The sequence below is a fragment of the Drosophila subpulchrella genome, chromosome 3R (assembly GCF_014743375.2).
Source record: "Drosophila subpulchrella strain 33 F10 #4 breed RU33 chromosome 3R, RU_Dsub_v1.1 Primary Assembly, whole genome shotgun sequence".
Lineage (NCBI taxonomy): Eukaryota > Metazoa > Arthropoda > Insecta > Diptera > Drosophilidae > Drosophila > Drosophila subpulchrella.
Window position 1 is genome coordinate 15,118,326 of NC_050609.1, and position 20,649 is coordinate 15,138,974.

General features: G+C 40.9%; 8 protein-coding genes across 9 annotated transcripts in view; 3 read left to right on the forward strand and 5 right to left on the reverse strand.

Moving 5' to 3' along the window:
- Window positions 1-985: 985 nt before the first annotated feature.
- LOC119563149 (salivary glue protein Sgs-3) lies at window positions 986-1,490 on the forward strand. Its single transcript, XM_037876408.1, has one exon. It carries the CDS (start codon window positions 1,000-1,002, stop codon window positions 1,453-1,455), a length of 456 nt encoding a protein of 151 aa, XP_037732336.1. The 5' UTR covers window positions 986-999; the 3' UTR covers window positions 1,456-1,490.
- Window positions 1,491-3,029: 1,539 nt separating this feature from the next.
- Window positions 3,030-4,061, forward strand: LOC119553736 (A-agglutinin anchorage subunit). Its single transcript, XM_037864333.1, has 2 exons — window positions 3,030-3,165; window positions 3,292-4,061. Exons 1-2 carry the CDS (start codon window positions 3,030-3,032, stop codon window positions 3,714-3,716), a joined length of 561 nt encoding a protein of 186 aa, XP_037720261.1. The 3' UTR covers window positions 3,717-4,061.
- A 100-nt stretch (window positions 4,062-4,161) lies between these two features.
- On the reverse strand, window positions 4,162-4,998 carry LOC119553744 (cystatin-like protein). The gene is made up of 3 exons (XM_037864345.1): window positions 4,842-4,998; window positions 4,662-4,777; window positions 4,162-4,522 (listed from the first exon to the last, which is right to left on the reverse strand). Exons 1-3 carry the CDS (start codon window positions 4,896-4,898, stop codon window positions 4,324-4,326), a joined length of 372 nt encoding a protein of 123 aa, XP_037720273.1. The 5' UTR covers window positions 4,899-4,998; the 3' UTR covers window positions 4,162-4,323.
- A 1,183-nt stretch (window positions 4,999-6,181) lies between these two features.
- LOC119548142 (cystatin-like protein) lies at window positions 6,182-6,762 on the reverse strand. The gene is made up of 2 exons (XM_037855243.1): window positions 6,534-6,762; window positions 6,182-6,472 (listed from the first exon to the last, which is right to left on the reverse strand). Exons 1-2 carry the CDS (start codon window positions 6,653-6,655, stop codon window positions 6,277-6,279), a joined length of 318 nt encoding a protein of 105 aa, XP_037711171.1. The 5' UTR covers window positions 6,656-6,762; the 3' UTR covers window positions 6,182-6,276.
- Window positions 6,763-7,028: 266 nt separating this feature from the next.
- LOC119548132 (cystatin-like protein) lies at window positions 7,029-7,628 on the reverse strand. Its single transcript, XM_037855232.1, has 2 exons — window positions 7,415-7,628; window positions 7,029-7,343 (listed from the first exon to the last, which is right to left on the reverse strand). The coding sequence occupies exons 1-2, from the start codon at window positions 7,594-7,596 to the stop codon at window positions 7,148-7,150; spliced, it is 378 nt and encodes a 125-aa protein (XP_037711160.1). The 5' UTR covers window positions 7,597-7,628; the 3' UTR covers window positions 7,029-7,147.
- Window positions 7,629-8,742: 1,114 nt separating this feature from the next.
- Window positions 8,743-14,462, reverse strand: LOC119548122. Its single transcript, XM_037855221.1, has 6 exons — window positions 14,311-14,462; window positions 12,860-13,197; window positions 12,028-12,787; window positions 11,487-11,911; window positions 10,662-11,376; window positions 8,743-10,606 (listed from the first exon to the last, which is right to left on the reverse strand). Exons 2-6 carry the CDS (start codon window positions 13,183-13,185, stop codon window positions 9,008-9,010), a joined length of 3,825 nt encoding a protein of 1,274 aa, XP_037711149.1. The 5' UTR covers window positions 13,186-13,197; window positions 14,311-14,462; the 3' UTR covers window positions 8,743-9,007.
- Window positions 14,463-16,171: 1,709 nt separating this feature from the next.
- On the reverse strand, window positions 16,172-16,444 carry LOC119555454. The gene has a single exon (XM_037866845.1). The coding sequence runs from the start codon at window positions 16,442-16,444 to the stop codon at window positions 16,172-16,174; it is 273 nt and encodes a 90-aa protein (XP_037722773.1).
- A 732-nt stretch (window positions 16,445-17,176) lies between these two features.
- The window catches only part of LOC119555433 (phosphoinositide 3-kinase adapter protein 1), a 33,830-nt gene continuing 30,357 nt past the window's right edge, over window positions 17,177-20,649 (forward strand). For both annotated transcript variants that reach the window (XM_037866806.1, XM_037866813.1), the window contains exon 1: window positions 17,177-17,433. The gene's annotated coding sequence lies outside the window, so the exon portion shown is untranslated. The remainder of the gene's footprint in view (window positions 17,434-20,649) is intronic.

Consider the following 20,649-nt stretch of genomic DNA (forward strand, 5'->3'; position numbering starts at 1 on the left):
GCTCCAGTTCTACTTCGTCCACGGCGGTTTCTAGTTCTACTGCGGCCACCGATCTCTCCAGTTCCACGTCCTCCAGTTCATCCAGTTCATCCAGTTCCTCCACCACTAATAGCCCCACCCCCAGTTCAACATCTTCAAGTTCCACTGAGTCCTCATCCGCGGCTCCTTCGGCAGAAACAAGTGCTCTAAGCAAAGATTCCTCCTCAACCGGGGTAACAAATACTGATACTGATACTGATACTGCGACTAACAAGAAAAAGGCGGCTAAGAGAAAGGCGGCTAGGAGAAAAGCGGCCAAAAGAAAGGCGGCCAAAAGAAAGGCGGCCAAAAAGAGGGCTGCCAAAAGGAAGGAAAGAAGAAGGAGAGCTCAAGAGCGAAAGCGTCAGAACCGACGATCCGCCTGAGAAATATCTTACAATTCTGAAATGGCAAGCTGATTTTATGGAATTGTTATTACATTAAACTTATAAATTGCAATTTATACAACAATAAAATCCCACAGTGCATTCCAAAAATGCCTTGGTCTTATATTTAAAGGGTTGGGAATTTTATAATTTTTTTTGTATATCTGTTTAGTTTATGAAATGGTGATAACTGGTCTTTGCCAATGTCAATCACTAAAAATTTTTGCCAAAACCAATAAAATCAAAGGAACACCAATAGAGCAGCTATGTTTTAAACCTTCAACCTACAAGTTAGAAACTATACGCAGATGGCATTTATCATCTTGAGGATAGAAAGTCAATAATAAACAGTATTCAAGGGTGCTATCAACGAAAGCTTTTCAGTTTTGTATTATTCTTCTAATAACATAAGCACTGTTGGTAAAATGGAAGAATTAAAAAAGAACCGATAGTTGGCAAATTCTTAACAAACAATTTTTGTAGAAACAGCTGCGTACATTTTGCCTATAATCGTTGGGTAGGAAGACCCACTATAAAAACCTTTGGAAAAGACGACATCACCATCAATCAACAAACCCCAGTCAGCAAATCCACAATGAGGACAGCCTCTATTATCTCCACCATCTTCGTCCTGGCAGCCTGCCTTCTGAGAAGCAGCGATGCGGTGACCTGCACCGCCGACCCCACTGTCGTAGGATGCATCAACTGCACCACCAATCCCACCAACGCAGAGTGCGTGGCCGAGGCAGCCGCTGCCGTCACCACCAGCACAACCACAGTGGCTCCAACAACGACTAGGAGCACCACCACGACCACCAGGGCTACACCCACCTCCTCGGGCGGAAACCGGAAGACCGTGCGCATAAGCGACCTAAACTACTCCGTCAACCGTCGCATCCGCCTCAACAGCACCACATCCCGATCCACCAATCGCAATCGCAGGACCAACGGAAGACGCACCACCAACAGGAACTCCAACCGCAGGAATAACAATGCCAGGCGGGGAAACTCCAGAAATAAACGGGGAAACGTTCGTGTATATGTTGGTTAAATTTTTTAAATGACTGTCAATCAATTCAATAAAAATAAAAAAGAACATAGTTCGAAAAAAGGAAATTTATTTTAAAACGGGGAGACAGGCGTAGCTCGACGTAAATTTGAGCTGATACTCAAAAGATATATTCCCGACTTTCGCTCCCCAAAAAGAATGTGGCCAAAAAGAATGCTATATTTTATATATATTAAATAAAATTTATAAAAATGTAATTTTACAACTTACCTAAAGTGATTATCGTAGGAAGATAAGAATAAATTATTTCTTAGGATATATTCCCCAAAAAATTTAAAAAGCATACAATTCTTCTCAGCATTTTATTAAAATCCAGTTTTTCAACCGATGGTAATAATGGTTCCTAAACTATGATAATAACGTATTCCTCTTCTCTCTTCACATTGATCTGCTCGAAATAATTTCGACGCCCTTGTTTTCCTTGGGTGGTGCCGTTGGTGTTTTTGCTCTGTCGGGTTCCATTGACGCGGATGCCACGAAGGTCCCCATAACGCAAATTGTTTTTAAGAAAGTTCTTCGTGGTGGTGGGTGCCACTGTGGTTGTGGTGGTGGTGGATTGAGCAGCGGGCTCGCAGCTTCGTAAAAGACCAGATGCCAGGAGGAGAATTACGAATTGGATGGTAGCTGTTCTCATCTTGAAACGTCTGATCTCGGGTTGCGCCAACCATCTGGTGGATCGCGCTTTTATAGACACGCAGCTTTTCAGCCAAAGATTATTGCGAAATTTACGCAGCTGGCTCTTAGAAATTATTTGCTTATTTGCAATAACGATTGGGAAGAAAAATTTATTGTTGATTAAAATATAGCATTACACACTTAAATAAATTGTTGGGAATACTTTACAATTTTATCAATTGAATTTTTTGTTGTACGTATTATCCTTATACTTACATTTACATTTATATTGAAATCCATGCGTGTATCCCGAAAAATTGCAAAAAAAAAAATTTACTTACGTTGATTGGTTTATCTTAGGTTTCTGCTTTTTTGTTATTAAAAACAGCTCTAACCAGTAAAGCTCGGCGTACGTTACACATAATGTTTTTTACGAAACATCGAATTTTGTAGAATTTCATTAAACATAAATATCATATTATATTTTCTAACGGTTGTTATTCAATAATATTAAATATGACACTGACTCCAATTGCATTTTAATATTACATATTTTTGAAGAGCGCCTAAATTCGAGCAACGAAATCTTTGCAATCTCTCTAGCTGGTTTCCTACCAACCAGCTTTCCACCAACGACAATATCATCCCAGATCTATAGCATATCTGATCGAAAAGATGTGATGCAGCTTGTATTTAACTAACTAATTTCTTTATAAGAACGGAATAACAAAGTTACTAACTTCAAGCTTTTTGTACTACTTGCGTGGTATTTTGACAGCTGTAGATATTTGGCAATATGCAAATTGCTATTCTATCGATTTGTTGGCGCAGCTGTCGACCGTCTTCACAAAAGAACCATGAACTGTACAAGTGGTATAAAAGCCATTGCTGAAGATCCAAAGATCATCATCCAAACCCATCCGTTTGATCTGATATCAACTATGCGGACAACCACTCTGCTATTGGGCCTGGGCCTTTTGGTTCTCTGCTTTTCGAGCTACAGCAATGCGGCAGATGATTCGACCACTCCAACTGATGGCAGCACTACACCCACAGATGGCAGCACCACCCCAACTGGTGGCAGCACCACCCCAACTGATGGCAGCACCACTCCTACTGATGGCAGCACTACTCCAACAGATGGCAGCACCACCCCAACTGATGGCAGCACCACCCCAACTGATGGCAGCACTACACCCACAGATGGCAGCACCACTCCCACTGATGGCAGCACCACCCCCACTGATGGCAGCACCACCCCAACTGATGGCAGCACCACCCCTACTGATGGCAGCACTACTCCAACAGATGGCAGCACCACCCCAACTGATGGCAGCACCACACCAACTGATGGCAACACCACTCCCACTAATGGCAGCACTTCTCCGTCGACTGGAGGCAGTACCTCTCCCTCAGCGGGTGTTGCCACAAGTCCTGCGACAGGATCCCCCGGCGCCGCCTCTGCGGTCGGCAACAGCAACGGAAACGGAAGCAATAACAATAGGAATGGAAGGAACCGCCGAAACCGCCGACGTCGCCAGCAGGCACAACGTCAACGCCGCCGTCAAAATCAACGCAGGAGGAACCGCTTGAACCGCAGAAACAACAGTATCACCAGGAACGGCTGAGCTGTCATAATTGGGTTTATTAATTTACTCAAAGAAAAAAGCATTAAAAAAAGGAATTCCTAAAAAGTCTTTAGTACAGTTTTTCTGAAAATAACTATTTTGAACTATTCCATATCCCACTTGTTCTATAAGTGATCCATAAAGATAGTTGGTGTTGTGACATCTGGAAACAATCTTAACCTTGGCGGAAAACTATTCAGTAATACGAATACATCTTAGTTTTTAATTTGCATTTCACTTAAACTTTGATATTGGCATGTTTCCTATACGATTCGTTATCACTTATGCACACAGACTCTCCAGTTTAATAAACTCATTTTAACGCAAAACGTGATTGTCCATTAAAACACTTTATTTCCTTTGACCTATTAAAATGTATAAGCCATAGTAATGCCTGTTTTATACCCACTACGGAACTGGTTAGTCCACAATCAGTAGAAATTTATTAGCACAGATCAAAGTTTGTTTATTATATAAATGTAATTGGTTTATGGATTCACCGAAATATATAATATATCTGGAAGATTCACTGGGCAATTTTTTGGAAATAACAAGCTCGCACTTTTTATTTAATCACAATTATTTGACTAAATCCAAGGAGCTCTGACTACCAGGTGGTGTCGATCTCAGCTTCATCCTTGCACTTTATCTTAATATTGGTGCCTTCGCCCTTTTCCTGCAGCCAAGGTCTGTCCCAGATCTTCACGGTACACTCCTTGTTTTCAGATCCGTTGGACAGTTCCACCTCGAACTTGTACAGAGAACCAGCCACCAGTTGGGTAGTTGCAGTTTTTACATTCACAACTCTGAAATAGGTAAGATTTTGAAATCTTAAGTTCAACAAATTTAAGTTTTTTTTTTGCTTAAAGATTTGTAATAATCGATATCACTATCACTTCTTCAATGATGTTTTTTTCAAGCAAGCTTATATATTCTTGGACTTACTCGTATTTGGGACCATCTCCTGCGGCAAGTTTGGTGAGGGTGGTGGTCAGAATATTCTTTGCCTTGGCCAGATCATTTCCATCTAGGGGTTTTGGAGCACCTGGTGGTCTCCTCCGCTACACACAATTATTATTATACAAATAATTCAAACACTAAGTATAAAAATCAGTTAAAACTCACGCCGAAGGCAACGGCCAGGGTCAAACTCAGAACAAAGATCACTTTCACGGCGTGCATTTTCGTCGAAACACTTTTTTCAAACTGGGTAAACACGGCGCTTAGAGACCGCTTTTATAGGAAACCGATATTGTCGGAGTATTCGGCGAGAATATTTCTTTATTTATTCGCCATTAGCCAGGAAAGAGAGAAGCTAGTGTGCATTTAAACCTGAACCCGGCGACAATGAAGCGGCTCGTTTAGCATCTTTTTACTTAATTTTAGTTTATTGCCTTCTATTTTAACTAGCTTTTGGGCTTGACGGCGGTTTTATGATTTTATTTTACTTGTTTGCCCAGGTCAGGAGTGGTTTCGACTTCGAATCATCATCACCGCACGGTAATGCCTTTATTTAAGGCGATCTTTGTGTCAACAGTCACAAAGAACTCAGAGCAAAATAAATACACAGCTCAGTTCGTTTTTTAAATATTACTTTTTTTCCACGATATTGTCAGGCGGTTGAGTTCTGATCAGGGTGGAAACCAAAACATATACAATTTATTTATCAACAACATTATTTCATTTCGTTGTTGTGATATACATTTTATTTATTTTAAAAATTGCAAAACGAGTGTGCGGCAACAAGTCCAGATATCTGCGACAAATCGTAAGTACTTTACACATTACGTATAGGCAATTCCAGAGCTGAGCAATAAAAATATCAGTTCGAAAAATGACCTCATAACAAAGTGAATAACGCTCCGATAATTAAAAGTCATATACTATATTTAAAATATTGAAGTGGAAATCAAAATATAAAAGTATTTAAAAAATAATTCTTGTCTATTTTAGTGGGTGGCCTTACAAATAAAGAATGGGTTACAGATATGTTACACAAGTCGTGCCTTATCAAAAACCATTGTAGAATGATATAATTCTGATAAGTTAACAAACTATATCAATAATAGAAAAGTTTGCTCTCTCATGTTAAGAGAACAAACTCTACTTAAAACCACAAAGTAATTAAATCGCAGAGGGAATTTAGATTTGTAACATCCATCGCTTCACCCGATGATATCGACGTTGACTAGTTGAGTTCACACAATGGTGGAGAGAGAAAGAGAACCCGATTTACTGTTTGAGATAAATAAACAAACTGGTTCTGACAGTATAACTGGTTGACCAATATCGAACTCGCAGGTATCATTGCTTTTTAACCTACTTTATGGACCTGTTGATCCCTAAAACAACCTTTTCATGGCCAGTTTGAGTGTAAGAATAAGGGAGTAACCCTAGGTACGGCAGAAACCCTTACATACATACCATTTTAATGACCGATAACAAAGTAGGAAACCCTTTTCAGGTAAACTGTAATATAATACTTATGTATTTCATAGGAATATATTCGATATCTCAAACATATACATATTTCACAGGTTATATTCAGTCCTATATTATTTTACAAAGTGCGGTCGAGTTCTCCATCTTCACCGGCAATCTTGATCTTGATGTTGGTGCCGTACTCCTTTAACCAGGGCTGAGTCCAGATCTTAACAGTAGCCTGCTTTTTGACGGATCCATTATCCAGTTCGACCTCGTAGGTGTTGAGAGTTCCAGCCACAACCTGACCCGTCACAGAGATCACTTTAATTACCCTTCAAAGAGAGTACCCAACATATTAGGGTAAGTTTTAGTCAGAACATACACTTATCTTACTTGTAGATGGGACCATCTCCGGCGGCCAACTGAGTGAGGGTGGCATTCAGGAGATCCAGAGCCTCCTTCTTCCTATCCCCCTCCAGTTGGGTGATACCTCCTACAATTGATCCGGTGGACATGGCTATGGCAGCAAAGTTTAACGAAGTATTCACAAAGAAATGTTAAAGCTATATCACTCTTTTCATGTTCCGGTCTCGACGATTGAGACCCGACTACTGAAGCTTTCTGTAAAGTAAAAGCTTATATGGTTTCAGATAACAATGGGAATGAGAAATATAATGAGTAAGAAAGACAATACGAAAACAAAGGAAGTACATAAAAAACCACAAGTTCTGATTTTTATTCCAAAATTAAAAATGATATTTGCCATTAGTTCATAACAATTACTTAGTAATTGAACACTGAATAGTAGTAACCAATTTTAAATTGATTTACCTAATTTGTAACTATTATATACAACGATTCAGTTAACCCCAAGTATAATAAACGAAATTTGGTTTTTAAAAAATGGTTATACAGCCATGAGCCTTGTTTATTTTGAAGGGAAACCTTTTCATAGGAAGTGGAGTTCTTTATAAGCCGTAAACACGACTGCCTAGTGAAAACAACCTTTACCAGGTGCGGTCCAACTCGCCATCGTCACCGGCGCACTTGATCCTAATGTTGGTGCCGTTCTCCTTCAGCCAGGGCTGGGACCAGATCTTCACGGTGCACTGCTTCTTGTCGGATCCGTTGTTCAGCTCCACCTCATAGGTGTAGAGTGTTCCCGAAACAGTCTGGCCCGTAACAGAGGTCACATTAATTGCCCTGAAATCGAGAGACACACAAAAATCAGTGTTAAGCTACAGTCAGATGTTAGACATATGTTTGGAGCTCACTTGTAGCTGGGACCATCTCCGGTGGCCAACTGGGTCAGGGTAGCGTCCAGGAGAGTGAGGGCGTCCTTCCTGCTGTCTCCCTCCAACTGAGAAACTCCTCCGACAACCTGCTCATCGGCGTGGATGGCAGCCAAGCCCATGAGAACCAGGCCCAAAAAGTACAACGATTTTACTCCGGTCATGTTGATTGCTCGACGATTGAGAGAAAACTGATGAACAACTGGCGATGTGGCCCATTTTATACCTGCCATCTCCGTGGGAGATCAACAATGGAAAAATACAATGGCCAGATGGCATTAGGGGTATATAAGGCTGGACATCAGAACTCCCAATGTTCTAGGCTGCAGTAATTTTTTAAATAAAAATACAAGAACAAATTTAGATATATTATTAAATAAATAACTAAATAATATATAATAAGCTAGGGTATTGAAAAGTCCAGCTTTATCATTGGTTCTTCTCTTAATATTGATAGTTTATACTCAAAGGTCCGCCCGCTTGAATTAGCATATTTACATTATACTATATACTATTTGTGCTAAATTAAAAACAGACAAAACCGTTTAAAATTATTCTATTTAGGGTCATATAACCCATAGGCGTTAATTAATTGATTTTTCAAATGGAGAAATGCTACCTCCCAGTTAAAGAGAACCTAGTAATCTTTAGTTTAGAGAGTAGTCGGGGTTTTGTTTGAAAAGCTGTGCAAATAAGCCGAAAAGCGAACCACACTCGGCTCTATTCATTTAGTATTAGTATACTCATATACATATTTATAATCATGGCTTCAAAGCGAACCAAAACATCTGGTTTGCGGGTAAATCACCGCTTATCAGAGAGGTACATAGGTCGATATGATTTGAGACAAACAAGTTCCTATGTATGTATGTGCAATCACAAAAGTCATTTCTATATTTTAGCTATTACATTAAAAAACGGCTTTGTTGCAATTATTTGCCTAACCATTTGTCATGTTTAGCGCGAATGACAGCGATTTAATAACAAAGTTCAATTAATTATAAATACATTCAGGTAAAGTTTAACTCAAAATAAATTAAATTTGCAAGTGGAAAATTATGACGGCTCGAGTGTAATTGAAAAGAAGCTAAATTCTAGGAAAATTGTTATAAAATTGATAATTTTTCGGAGAATTGAGCTGACAATCTTTTTTTGGCAACGAAATTTCGTAGGAAAGCCTACAGATAATTGCAAAGTAATGATTTTCAGATAGAGATTTCAAAAACTATCAAATATTACATAAACGTATCTTATCACGGAACTTGGGAGCATCTTTCAATCTCAGATTAGATCTTTACAAGACAACACAATTTAAGGCAATGAAAAACCATTTAATGATGTATTTATTCCAGCATACCAATTCTTCAAAACAAAAGCTGAGGTACAAACTTAAAAGCCTTACGAACTATGCTCTCTACAATATATATTTATGTTCAGTTTTTAAATAACGCATAAATCAACGATATTTTTCGATGCTCGGTACCATGAGGTAAGTTACGCCGATTATTTGTGTATATTAGGATAAGATGTTTCAAAAATACAAGTCTTCGGGCGAGTGGTTAGGGTAGTTTCCATCTAAATGTGGATGTGTACATGTTCCAGCAGTTGGGCTCGATCATAAAAGATGGCCGAGCACATTTCGCACTCGAAGCTGCGGGTTTTCCGCTCCGATTTACCAGCTGCCGCTGCCTTCGCAGCCGCATCCGCGGCATCGGCTGCGGACACGACCTCCGAGATGGAAAAGAATCCACCACCCACATCGGCATTGTTGGCGCTGGCAGGTACGTTTACGTTGTAAGAATCTACCCCGTAACTGAGGTAGGAGGAGGATGAGCTACTGCTGACCTTGGTGGCAGTGTTAGCTTTTTTGGACGCTGCACCAGGAGCCTGTGACGATTTGCTGGCCACGTCTCCCGCAGATCTTTTGCTTCCTGCCCGTGTTCCATTGGCAGTGATCTGTCGCAGATGTCTGGAAGTTCTGGCAGAGGAGGAGGACGACGACGGAGTGCTCCCACTATGAGCAGTGACCCTCTGCTGACTCTCCACCATCTCCCGCAAATCAGGAGATGTTGGCTCGATCTTGATCAGATTTTGCTCTTCCTCAGGCAAAAACTGTGGGGTGATTGAAGATTCGCTGGTAAAGCGTAGACGGGAGTTCCTCTCGTGTTTCAGTGGCGAGCGCAAAATCTGCTCCAGGTCGTACGTCTTCTCCCTAAGCAAAGCAGCATCTATCAGCAGATTATCATCGTACATCAGCTGGACCCGCTGCTGCTGCTCCTGTTCCTGTTTTATATGCAAGGGGCTGGAGCTGATTTGATTCGGTGGATGAGTGGCTGGAGAAATGATCTCATAGTCATCCACCATGTTTGAGGCACTGCTGCGGGACTTGTCCAGGCTCAGATTACTGGTCTCCGTGCGACTAATGTAGGTCTTGGAGCGCGACTTCTTAGCCGCACTGCCAGAGGAGTCTCCGCTAGCGCCCCTCGTCACCTTGGCCTTCTCTGTGTGAATCATTCGGGGTCGCGAATTGCTGGCAGGTGGTGCTTTGTTGGCAGTCTTGTTGGTTGCTGCCTTCTTCCTGCTGCGACTGCTAGAAGTGGAGGCAGACGATGTGGAAACAGATGTGGCAGAGGAGTTGTTGAAAGATCCAGCTCCTTCTGCTGATTTTGCCTGCAGTTTTGCCTGCTGCTTGGCACCAGCTCTTGTGTTGGGTACGCCTAAAGACCCAGTGGAGGTGGCAGGCTGCAGATGCGTATCGTTGACCACCACCAGCGAATCGATTTGAAAGAGACCCACTTGGCTGTCGTGCATAAACTTCTCCTCCCAGATGCGATCTGATTGCTGACTGCTGGTGGAGTCATATCTCGGCTTGGCTTTGCTCTTTTCCTGGGCAGCTTTCACCGCTTTGCCATTGGTCATGGGTTTAGAATCAGCCTTCGGGGCTGTCGATCCCCTCTTTCGCTTCTCCTTCTTGGGCGACTCGGCCATGTCAAACAGATCGTCCACATTCTCCACATCAAAGTCGCAAAGGTCGATGTCACTGGCATACTCCTCGGCTTCACCATCTCCAGTGGCCTCCTCCTCTTCGCCGTTTGCCTCGTTGTGCGATGCACGCATGTGAGCAATCTCGAACGGCTGCAGTTTACGTCGACGCTTGTACTTGCGCGGCCCCGTCTAATAAACAATATATTATAGTTAAAAAATAATTTTTAGTCCACATTTTACTTACAATGGGTTGCCGCTGCTTGGCGGTGTTGGAGTCACTGTGTTGGATAAGGTGCTGGATGAGGTCATTGGACGAGGCCAGGTCCTCGGAGCAGACCGTGCAGTGGTACGTATTTCGCGCCACATCCAGACCAGAATGATGGGAGCGGATGTGTTCCCGCAGCACCACCCGTTGATTAAAGGCACGCGGACAGACTGAACAGGCGTAGGGCTTCTCGCCCGTGTGGATCCGCTCGTGCTTGCGCAGCGTACCACCATCAGCGAAGGCCTTCCAGCAGTAGCGACAGCCATATGGACGCTCTCCAGTGTGAATGCGGACGTGGATCTGCTGGGAGCTACGTGATCCAAAGGTCTTGCCACACTCGTGGCACGGAAACAGCTTGCCCGGTGAGGTGGTGCTGTGCGAGTGCCGGTGGTTGGAGAGCGTTCGTCCGTCGGGGAATTCCTCCTGGCACACCTCGCATACCACCGACTTGTCGCGATGCGAGGCCATGTGCCGCTTCAGGCGCGCCTTGTTGTGGAAGTTCTTGCCGCATTTGGAGCACGAATGGCACTTCTCGCGCGAATGGTCCCAGGCGTGCTTAATCAGAGCCTTGCGATCGCGGCACTCCTTGCCGCACAGCACGCAGGAGTTGGCCTTCAGTTCAGTGGGGTGGCGGGTGTGCAGGTGCCGCTTGATTGCCTGCTCCTCGTAAAAGCTAATTCCGCATAGGACGCACCTGATAAGGGGAACAGGATTAAAATAATGTTTAAATTACGATTAAAGAGGATACATTAAGCAAGCCATTCGAACTATCTGCCCAATATTCCTTTATAAGTCTACACTTACTTGAAAGGCGGGAACCGAGCGTGGATCTCGGCATGGGCGAGCATCTCCAAAGCGCTGGGGAAGGACTTTCCGCATGTGGTACAAGAGTGACCCGTAGAATCTTTGGCAATCTCCACATCACCGCCAGCAGTGACATCGGAATTGCTCTCGCCGGCTGCCTGATCCGTTTCCTTGTAGTGCATCTTGGCATGGCGTCGAAGCAGATCCTGGCGATGGAAAGAAATCCCGCATTCGTAGCAATAGAACTCGCCATACAACTGCTCCTCGTTTTCCGATTCGCTGGCGCTATCCTCTGCCGAGGCAGGATCGTACTCCGAGTTACTCTCCTCGAACTGATGCGTCTTCTGGTGTTCCTGTAGGCTGGTGTTGTCCCAGAACATCTCCTGGCACTGGTTGCACTCGAAGGGCGAGTCCACGCGGTGGTTCTAATGAAGAATAAAGGAAATAATTAGTGGATGATTTTGGCAATAAACTGGTTAAGCAAGTTTCAGGTAAAGCTGTCACATTTCTTTTAAAGACATTCACGGCTCTCCTCTATTACCTTCGTGTGTGAGACGAGTGCCTTTTCCCGCGCAAAGGCCAATCCGCACTGCTGGCAAACAAAGGGTTTGCTGTCGTCCAGCACCGGAAAGATTGGTTGAGGAGGCGGGTCGACGGCAATGGGCTGCGACGTGGTGACCACAGGCTGAGACGCATCAGCCTCCATGTACTGCCTCAACTCGGTGACCGCTGGCTTGTCGGAAATCACGATGAACTGGCTGCTCTCCTCCTTGGGCTTCAGCCGACTGATTCTGCCCCGCGACGGAGCTGCTGGTGGGATCACGGTGGCCGGATAGCTGGACACCAGCTGAACCTCGCTCTCATCCACGATCTGATGATGCTGCTGCATCTCCTGTTGCGCCTGCTCCTGTTCCTGCTGCTGCTGGTAGAGTGGCCAGTCCTGCTCGTAATAGTGATCGTCCAGCTGTCGCTGCGACTGATGCTCAAACTTGATGGCGGAAGAGGAATCGGCTGCGGCGGCCGCTGCCTCGGCATCGGCTGCATCTTGGGCCTCTGCGTGGGCCTTAAAGTGACTGATGAGCTCGGCCCGGCGAGAGAACCGCGCTCCACACAGCTTGCAGAGATGCGGTCGGTCATTCTGGTGGGCCAGCATGTGGTTGTTCAACGTGGCCTTCTTCCGAAAGCGACGGCTGCAAAAGTCGCAGGGATAGGGCCTCAACGTAGTGTACTGATCCTGCTCCATGTCCAGCAATTCCTGTGAGCTACTGATCCCAGCTATCTGCTCCGCGGCGATTTCCACTCTGCAAGAAGGGAAGAGGGTAAACAAATGGGTCAGGGAAACCTCAGGGAAGGAGGTACGAGGCTCTACTCACCGCTCGGCGCCCTGGTGCTGCACCCAATCGTCCGTGATGACCTCCTCGGTGACCACTTGGGCATCGTCGTCGAAGGATTCCGCATAGGCCACCGTGGTGCCATCGGCGGTGACCAGGACCGTTCCGCCCGCCTCGTTGGCCGCCATTATTTCGCTCAGCTGGCCGTCACGCGCCATAAAGATCAAATTCTCGGCTGCCACATGGTCCAGATCCTCGCCCGTCGCCCCCGCTCCACCATCCGACTCCAGGATGTCCACCTCGGAGGAATCGCCCGCGGAGACGTGGTGCTGTATCCACTGGATTCCGCCATATCGCTGGTTGTTCATCACTCGCTAGCCCTGCAAAAAAATTGAAGTTTTCTCAGTCCGCCGCACGCATAAACAAATAGGTTGCACAAAAATAACCGGAGTGCGCAACAATTGGTGGCACATGTGCTCCGAATGACCGAAGACGGTGGGAGAGGCAGAGAGCGACTACGGCGTTGCCAGATGTTGGGTCGGAGTGCAATAAAGCGTTGCATTTAAACGAAAAAAAGCTAACTAGGCGGGTGAGATACAACTACAAACTAAAAACACAAACTTAGCTGCTATTCAAAACATAACGTTTGCTCATACTTGCTAATTTAAGATATTGTTTTTATTTTTGAAGAAGTGGCAGCCTTTTGGCGGATTCCAACAGTGATGGTCAAAATGTTCTCGGCTACATTTAGCTATTCTCTTTTAAATTTGATCGATCTTATAAAACAGACCTTTAAAAAAAACTTGTTAACACATTTGTTCACCAACATATTTTCTACTTTACCTTTACTTATTTCTAATCATAGGATATATAACTTTAAAAAAAAATATTATATATAACGTAATTTCATTTATTTTATTTCGCAATATTGCATTCCTAAACTTGCAAGCTGATCAATAAGTCAAAATAAAATTATATATCTGACTTGTTGTTTTTGAATATGCATATCGTCATAATTTTCTTTTGAAAGTTTAATTATTTGCTTAACTCTTCTGATTTAGCTTTTTTGGCTTGCAAAATGCACATCACTGACTTCCAACCGCTGCACACACTAGTCGTCTCGCTCGCACTCCCGGCACTCGCCCATTCTGGGGGCTTTGTTCATGTCCAAGCTTTTTTCAATGCGAAATATTCCAACTTATAAACACCAATTTGGACCATAAATGAGGTTAAGTCGGCGTTTTATTTATATTCCAGACGACAAGCTCGGCGTAAACGTAAACAAAGTGCTGGCTTATTGAATTTTATCAAAACTTGCGACAGACGGCCAACGCGTTTGCGGCCAGACGATTACATCACACATCACACGCCCGAAATTCTTGCACAGACGACACTTTGGATTATTTTATTTTAATTTTCGCCGCGGTTCTCGGTGTCATTTTGAGGTTAAATAGGTCTGGGGACCACCGAGCGTTGGTGGTGCGTTATTTTACCTTAAATCCAATCCTTATGCCGTTCGCATTCTTCGTTTAATTGGTTTTTAAATGCAGCGATAAGTTTTCTCGCAAAATGCCCATGAACGACCGGAGAAAGAGGAATTGCCATTTCGTCGCCCTCTTCTTGTTCTTCTTCCCGCGCTATTCGCACTGGTCCGACCAGGGTTGCCACTTGGTGCGGGACGGCGCTGCCACATCGCCTGAAATAGTTCCCTGTTAACGGCAATTAGTGTTGTAAAGTTGGCGCCAATAATCTTTTAAATAAAAGCAATTTTAATTGTCAATTTATGATTCCTACTTATCAAAAAACCTTATTTCTACTATTTATCTCTGCGAAGTATAAATGATTTGGTTTGACTGCCTATTTTATTTGACGTTACTTGAAATTAAGTGTCAATATTTAAGTTCCAATGTGTAAACTAAACAATTTCATAAGCTATATTTATAGAAACATGATTATTTTAAGAACTTTTATCTTTGCTTTAAGCCACAGTAAAGTTAAAGAAAACCGTTTCATAAAATATTAGGCTGATACTAAGTAAATATTTTTTATTTTGTATTTCGTTCATTTTCCATTGGCAAAATGTTATCAACATCTGCGTATTTTGTACCAAAAGTTATTGTTTTTTTATTTTAAAAATAATGGTATTTTGTTTGTTGACTTCATAAAAAATAAAAATCAAAAAAAATGTTGTGCGTAATAAATTTGAACAATTTGGAACTGGCTTTTTCCTTCTGCTTATTGGACTCCACATTTTTGTATTCCAACATCTGTTGGTTTCAGATTAACAATTATGATTCTTCGTTATTAAACAATCTACAAAAAGTTAGTCAACAATTTGATCGGAGACTTTTGCCAATTTTTGCGCTTGCAAAAAATAAAACAAAAAATTAAACAAAAATTAAACTGATAAAACAAACTGAGCTTCCGTTGCGCCTAAAAATTCGTATAAATAAGCCTTGCGATAGGTGAAGGCCAATATTGCAAATTTTGATAACCAGAAGACCAATTAAAGTGATCACTATGCTGGCATCCAAATATCTTATCCTGATCGCGGCGATTTTCTGCTTTTTGAGTGGAGCTTTGGCTGTCACCTGCGCGGATGATCCCACGGATGCCAGTTGCATCGACTGCACCACCGACACCACCAACGCTGAATGCACCACAACTACAACTACAACCACAACTACAACCACAACAACAACCACAACCACGGTGGCTCCAGTTACAACATCCACAACAACAGCAGCAACAGCAGCAAAAGTTGCCACAACGAAAAAATCGGTTAACAGGAAGAAGGTTACAATGAAAAAAATGAGGTTTACAGTTAGGAGGAAAGTTAAGGTTAACAAATCTGGTTAAATGCATAATGCAATAAAATAAACGAAAAGAAAACTCGCTCAAATTTGTTTACTAATTCAAAATATAATCGGATTCACTATGGCAATTAATAAATAATACTGGCGAAAACCATTGCATACTTATCGGCGTATTTTTTGATGAACCATATAAAGCTAGAGAAATGGGTATTACTACTTTCATAAGATTAACAGTAGCAAAACGAAGTCCTAGCAAACCTTAAGTTCATTTATTATGGCCAACTTGTGTATCAATCTATTGTAATCTGGACAACCGATACTATATACCCAAGTAAAATGCAATCCTCGGTATTCCAATAGAACAAAGTTAGTTCAGCTGTTTTGGATTAACGAAACAGATCCTTAGCTATCTTTGCTGCTTAGTAAAATATGTAATACTATTTTAAATAATACAACCTAAAAATATTATTAAAGATCTTCAAAAACTAATGTTTATTTTAGATTTTGTTATAATCTTGACATTTTGTTTGCTTAGTGCTTAAAACCAACTTTTACTTCTGACACGCGTAATGAAGTTACTGAAAAAGTTGCGTATTCTGCCGATTCGGGATCTTTTGGTGGTGGCCGTCGTGAGAGGGGCTGCAGTTGTTACTGGTGCCCAAAGTTTGTGCAAACACTCTATATGGGTGGGATATACTCGACAGTCGATGCAAGAAGCATCCGTGGGGGATACATCGCAGGTCACAGCCGCAACATCATCCAGGAAATAGTACAGACTCAGGAATAGCAAGATATACCTTAAAGACACCATTTTGCACAATCACTCCAAGAAGACTGAAAAAATGTGACTAAATCATAGACTTATAAGTCAAAGAAATGTGGTTACGGCCAAGCCAATTTTAAGAACAAGGTTTGCTCAGGTGTTTTTTGCGGATAGAACTAATATTTAAAATCGCGTAAGCTCATACTTATGTGAATGGTAAAATATACCATTTTAGTTTTTAATTTTCGGGTATATGTAGTTATTCTTAGACATAGTTTTTAGTAAGAAGCTCTTAGGCAAAAATACTTACAAATAAATAAAGTAAATAAAAATATATTTTTTAAAAATATATATAAAAACCTTATTTTCTAAATCTATTTCATAAAAAATATATACACATAAAAGATATAAATATTTTACGAATATTTTAAAACTATTATAATGAAACCTTATTTTTGAACTACTTTAAAATATAATTTCCGATCCTAACTAGTTTCCCTTAAGAGAGTGGTCAGTGTTCTCTTTTATTCGTCTCTTTCTCTTACCCTTCAATTTAAAGAGCACTAATGTACATACACATATGCAAACGAGCGCCAAAGCGCGCCAAACTTTTTCCACCCCCTCCCCAAGTGCTGTTTTTGTTGCTTTTTCGATTGCTCTGCTTTTATTTTTATTGCTCTGCGATCCAAAGCGATCCGCTCGGCTTCTCTTTGGTCCGCTGGGCAGAAAAAGCAGAAAAGCAAACAGCAAACGGGCAGCTATTTAATTTTCGTTCGTGGATCGGATCGGTTGGCCATAGCCTCCCCGAAAATACACATATACACATGGATATATATTTGTACGCCGCATTTCGGACGTTGCGAGTGCAGCGGAAAAACTGAAACTGAAAAATCGAGGAAAGTGCTCGTGACTGGAATTCCGCATTTGTTTACCATTTGTGTGCTTTCGCGTTTTTGTTTGTGTGTTAATGCTCTGGAAAAGGGAAACAATCGAGATTGGATCAACAAGATTGGTGCGCCACCTAGCGGTCAGATTGGGTGAGTTTTGTGTGGATAGGAACTGTTTTTTCAGGGATCAAATATAATTATATTTGATTTTTTTAAAAAATAAATTTTGATAAATATAATTAAAACTAAAATTGTATGATTATTTCGGAACAATACATAATAAAACTTAAAAATAATTAATATATTTAATTTTTTTTTAATATCGCTTATAATGCTTACAGTTCCCGGGGTTTTTGTTTAACAATTAGGATAATGATAACAAAAATGGTATTGCAAAAATCCACAAAGTGCACAAGAAAAAAGTAACCGCCGTTCTTTTGACAGGCGGCGACGACATAAAATGTCAAACTGTCGATCAACATCAAGGCGAAATATGCAAGATGCGTGTCTCAAATGCAAAGGAGGGCTTCATAATGCTGCCTGCTAAATGCTGTTGCAAATGGTTGCCATTTATGCAATCTGCGAGATCCCTCCATTCCTGCCCCTTTTTAATCGCGATGCTGATCTTGGGGCTACGCGTTTTGCATGCCTGCTCTTCTCTGGAATGCGTTTAATTCGAATTTGAATTTCATCGCTTGTGCGAGATGCACTGCAAATCACATTAAAATATATGTAAAAATGTTCTGGGTAAATACCAATCATATTAAGGTACAAACTTTAAATTTCAAGCAATAATGTACTCATGTATCTTTTTTAAAACTAGTTACGTTTTTGCCAATAGAGTTTTGTGGTCAGTTTTTTTGATATTTAAAATTTTACATCATTTAGATAAGAAAAAAGAAAATCTTTTTTTTAATAACATACACTTAAGATAAGGAAATAGTCAAGAATGTTTTTAAGACGAGCTATTTTTTTTAAATTATAAACTCTCCGTAAATTTTTTCTTAGAATTTCAATTTATTTATCAAAATTCATTTATTATAACATTTTACATTTAGTTATAAAAATGATTTTAAGGAATATTTCATTTATGTAAGATTTGTCTATAATTGATAGTCTATTGCCTTAATTTTGTTAGTATGTTGTTCCTTATATTTTCTCTCAGTGTCTGCTTATTCTTCCCGAGGCTGCTGGTGTTTTGCTTTCGCTTGTTTTTACAACGCAAAACACTTGTCCGCCTGAATCCCAGTCGTTGGGAAGAAATCAAAGCTGGCAACTTTAATTAATATTCCACACACTGCCCCACAAATGTATACACACAACAAACACACACACTCACTGGAAAATGTTGTTGTTTTTGTGTGCGCTGGCCAGCAATTGTTGATGCATAGATTTATTTTATTGCATTTCACTGCTTTTATTTCTTGGTCATTTTGTGTTTTGGTACCAATCGCATAAGTTATTGTATCGCGGTGTTGGCTTGGCACACGACTCGGTCGGGTATAAAGTGGGCTTTTTATGGAGAGCAATCCGTGAGGTAATCCGTCATATCGGTGTGAATACTGTAAAAAACGTGAATAAATTTGGGCTATTTTTGGATGGAATTTATGCAAAATCAATTGAGATTTTTACGATTTATGTGACTTGAAAGTAAAGATAAAATCTGATATTTGAAAGTGCTGAACAAATTTTGTTTCAAAAATGTATTTGAATAAAACGATTTTTACAGTACGATATATTATAAAAATTGAAAAATAAATTCTAAATTCTTAAAATGTAAGGGATCTCAACGGTTTTTTTTATATCTTGTATAAAAATTGAATACATTTTAATTTACTGGTGTTTAATTTTAATTAATAGATAAAACAAGGAAGTGTATTACCCATCCCAAAAATGTCAATAAGCCAATGCATTTATCCGCCATTAATTCCAACTATTTCCCCAACCGAACACCTGACTTTCTCTGTGCCAAATTCTTAGCCCGCTTATCATTGGCCTGTTCATTTGCATTTCTCGTTTATGCCATCTGTTTGAATTCCTCGCAAGCAAATGCCATCGAAAGCACCTGAAGAACCCATGAAAAACCATACCCAGATGTTTCGAATGGGGATATAGATAAAAATCGGCCAGGGGGAAGGTAAAATAATTGGGGTCTTTTCAAATGCAAATGCAACAGGTTGCAAGCGATGTGCCGACGACAGACTTCTGACAAATGAAAACAATTGAACTAAATTTTAATTGTTGGCCGTATTCATTGCCGCTCTGGGGTCTATGAAAAATCAGCAATTTAACGATCTCATCGAGGTCTTTATGCGCTTGTCAACAACTTTGTATTTATGCGCTGTAAGTGGCCAAAAAGCGAGGCTCGTAAAACGTGCGTGCCAGCGCCATCGAGTCGGTGGTTTCGACGGTTTCGGTTTCGGTGGTTTACTACTGGTGGTGCCCCAGGTTTCAGTTGGTGGTGCACCCACATATATCGCATATTTTTTGGCACAAATTCGTATGGTCGACTGATCGCGATAAGCGAAATACCGAATAAAACTAAAAACACCGGCGACACAAATGCTAAAAATGAAGAGGGGCGGCAAAAAGCGCATTTAACATTGCGAACATGAGAAATGTCAGAGTGAAATCCATCAAAATGTCAGACCATACACACGATTCCTGGGAATTTTGCAAATATACAGCACGTTTCAGAATTTTAAGACAGGGAAACCATATAATGAGCATTTCTAGGTAATAAATTAAATGAAAAAACAGGCTTTAGTAATATAGAAAAAGTCTCATATTAAAAACATAAAAAAAATATTGGATTATTCATTCATATTATTCATATATTTTAAGAGCTGTTGAATATGTCTAATTTTGATATTTCCCTTTTGATGAACTGAATTCCAATTAAAAAATTTTAGAGATCACTTAATAATTTTTAATGATGACAAACCTCAGTCGTTTAAGAATAATCCGTTTCTATGTGTGTAGGATTTTTAATTTTAGCGAAATGAGTAGTTCCAAACAAAAAATGTTTTCTTTTTCTTAAAAATTCATTACATGTGTAGGTTTAATGAAAGAAATGTTTTTCGCGGTACACCATTGCGTATGCGTGTTGTCTTAAACTGCCATTTCGTTCTCTTTTGTCTATTTTTCTCTCATTTTGTGTCAGCTGTTTACTGTGCTACATTTTTCCACAGCTGTCTTTTAATTTGCTACAATTTTATTAAATATATATATAGTGCAGCCACTGTAAGCAATTCAAAGAATTCACTTAAGGAATGTACTCTTTTTTTATAAATAAACTATGAAGAACCGATTCCCCCTTTTATTTAGCAACTCTCTTAGCTAGCTCTTTCCCATTTTTCATTACTC

Excerpts from the sequence above, each read along its gene's own strand:
- LOC119563149 (XM_037876408.1), top strand. The coding sequence starts at position 1,000 with ATGAGGACAGCCTCTATTATCTCCACCATCTTCGTCCTGGCAGCCTGC.
- LOC119553736 (XM_037864333.1), top strand. The coding sequence starts at position 3,030 with ATGCGGACAACCACTCTGCTATTGGGCCTGGGCCTTTTGGTTCTCTGC. Across the intron at positions 3,166-3,291 it reads TGGCAGCACCACCCCAACTG|ATGGCAGCACCACTCCCACT; the intron begins GTGGCAGCACCA and ends CTACACCCACAG.
- LOC119553744 (XM_037864345.1), bottom strand. The coding sequence starts at position 4,898 with ATGCACGCCGTGAAAGTGATCTTTGTTCTGAGTTTGACCCTGGCCGTT. Across the intron at positions 4,778-4,841 it reads CCCTGGCCGTTGCCTTCGGC|CGGAGGAGACCACCAGGTGC; the intron begins GTGAGTTTTAAC and ends AATTGTGTGTAG. Across the intron at positions 4,523-4,661 it reads GGAGATGGTCCCAAATACGA|AGTTGTGAATGTAAAAACTG; the intron begins GTAAGTCCAAGA and ends TACCTATTTCAG.
- LOC119548142 (XM_037855243.1), bottom strand. The coding sequence starts at position 6,655 with ATGTCCACCGGATCAATTGTAGGAGGTATCACCCAACTGGAGGGGGAT. Across the intron at positions 6,473-6,533 it reads GGAGATGGTCCCATCTACAA|GGTAATTAAAGTGATCTCTG; the intron begins GTAAGATAAGTG and ends CTCTCTTTGAAG.
- LOC119548132 (XM_037855232.1), bottom strand. The coding sequence starts at position 7,596 with ATGACCGGAGTAAAATCGTTGTACTTTTTGGGCCTGGTTCTCATGGGC. Across the intron at positions 7,344-7,414 it reads GGAGATGGTCCCAGCTACAA|GGCAATTAATGTGACCTCTG; the intron begins GTGAGCTCCAAA and ends TCTCGATTTCAG.
- LOC119548122 (XM_037855221.1), bottom strand. The coding sequence starts at position 13,185 with ATGAACAACCAGCGATATGGCGGAATCCAGTGGATACAGCACCACGTC. Across the intron at positions 11,912-12,027 it reads CACTCGTCTCACACACGAAG|AACCACCGCGTGGACTCGCC; the intron begins GTAATAGAGGAG and ends ATTCTTCATTAG. Across the intron at positions 10,607-10,661 it reads CCAAGCAGCGGCAACCCATT|ACGGGGCCGCGCAAGTACAA; the intron begins GTAAGTAAAATG and ends ATTGTTTATTAG.
- LOC119555454 (XM_037866845.1), bottom strand. The coding sequence starts at position 16,444 with ATGGTGTCTTTAAGGTATATCTTGCTATTCCTGAGTCTGTACTATTTC.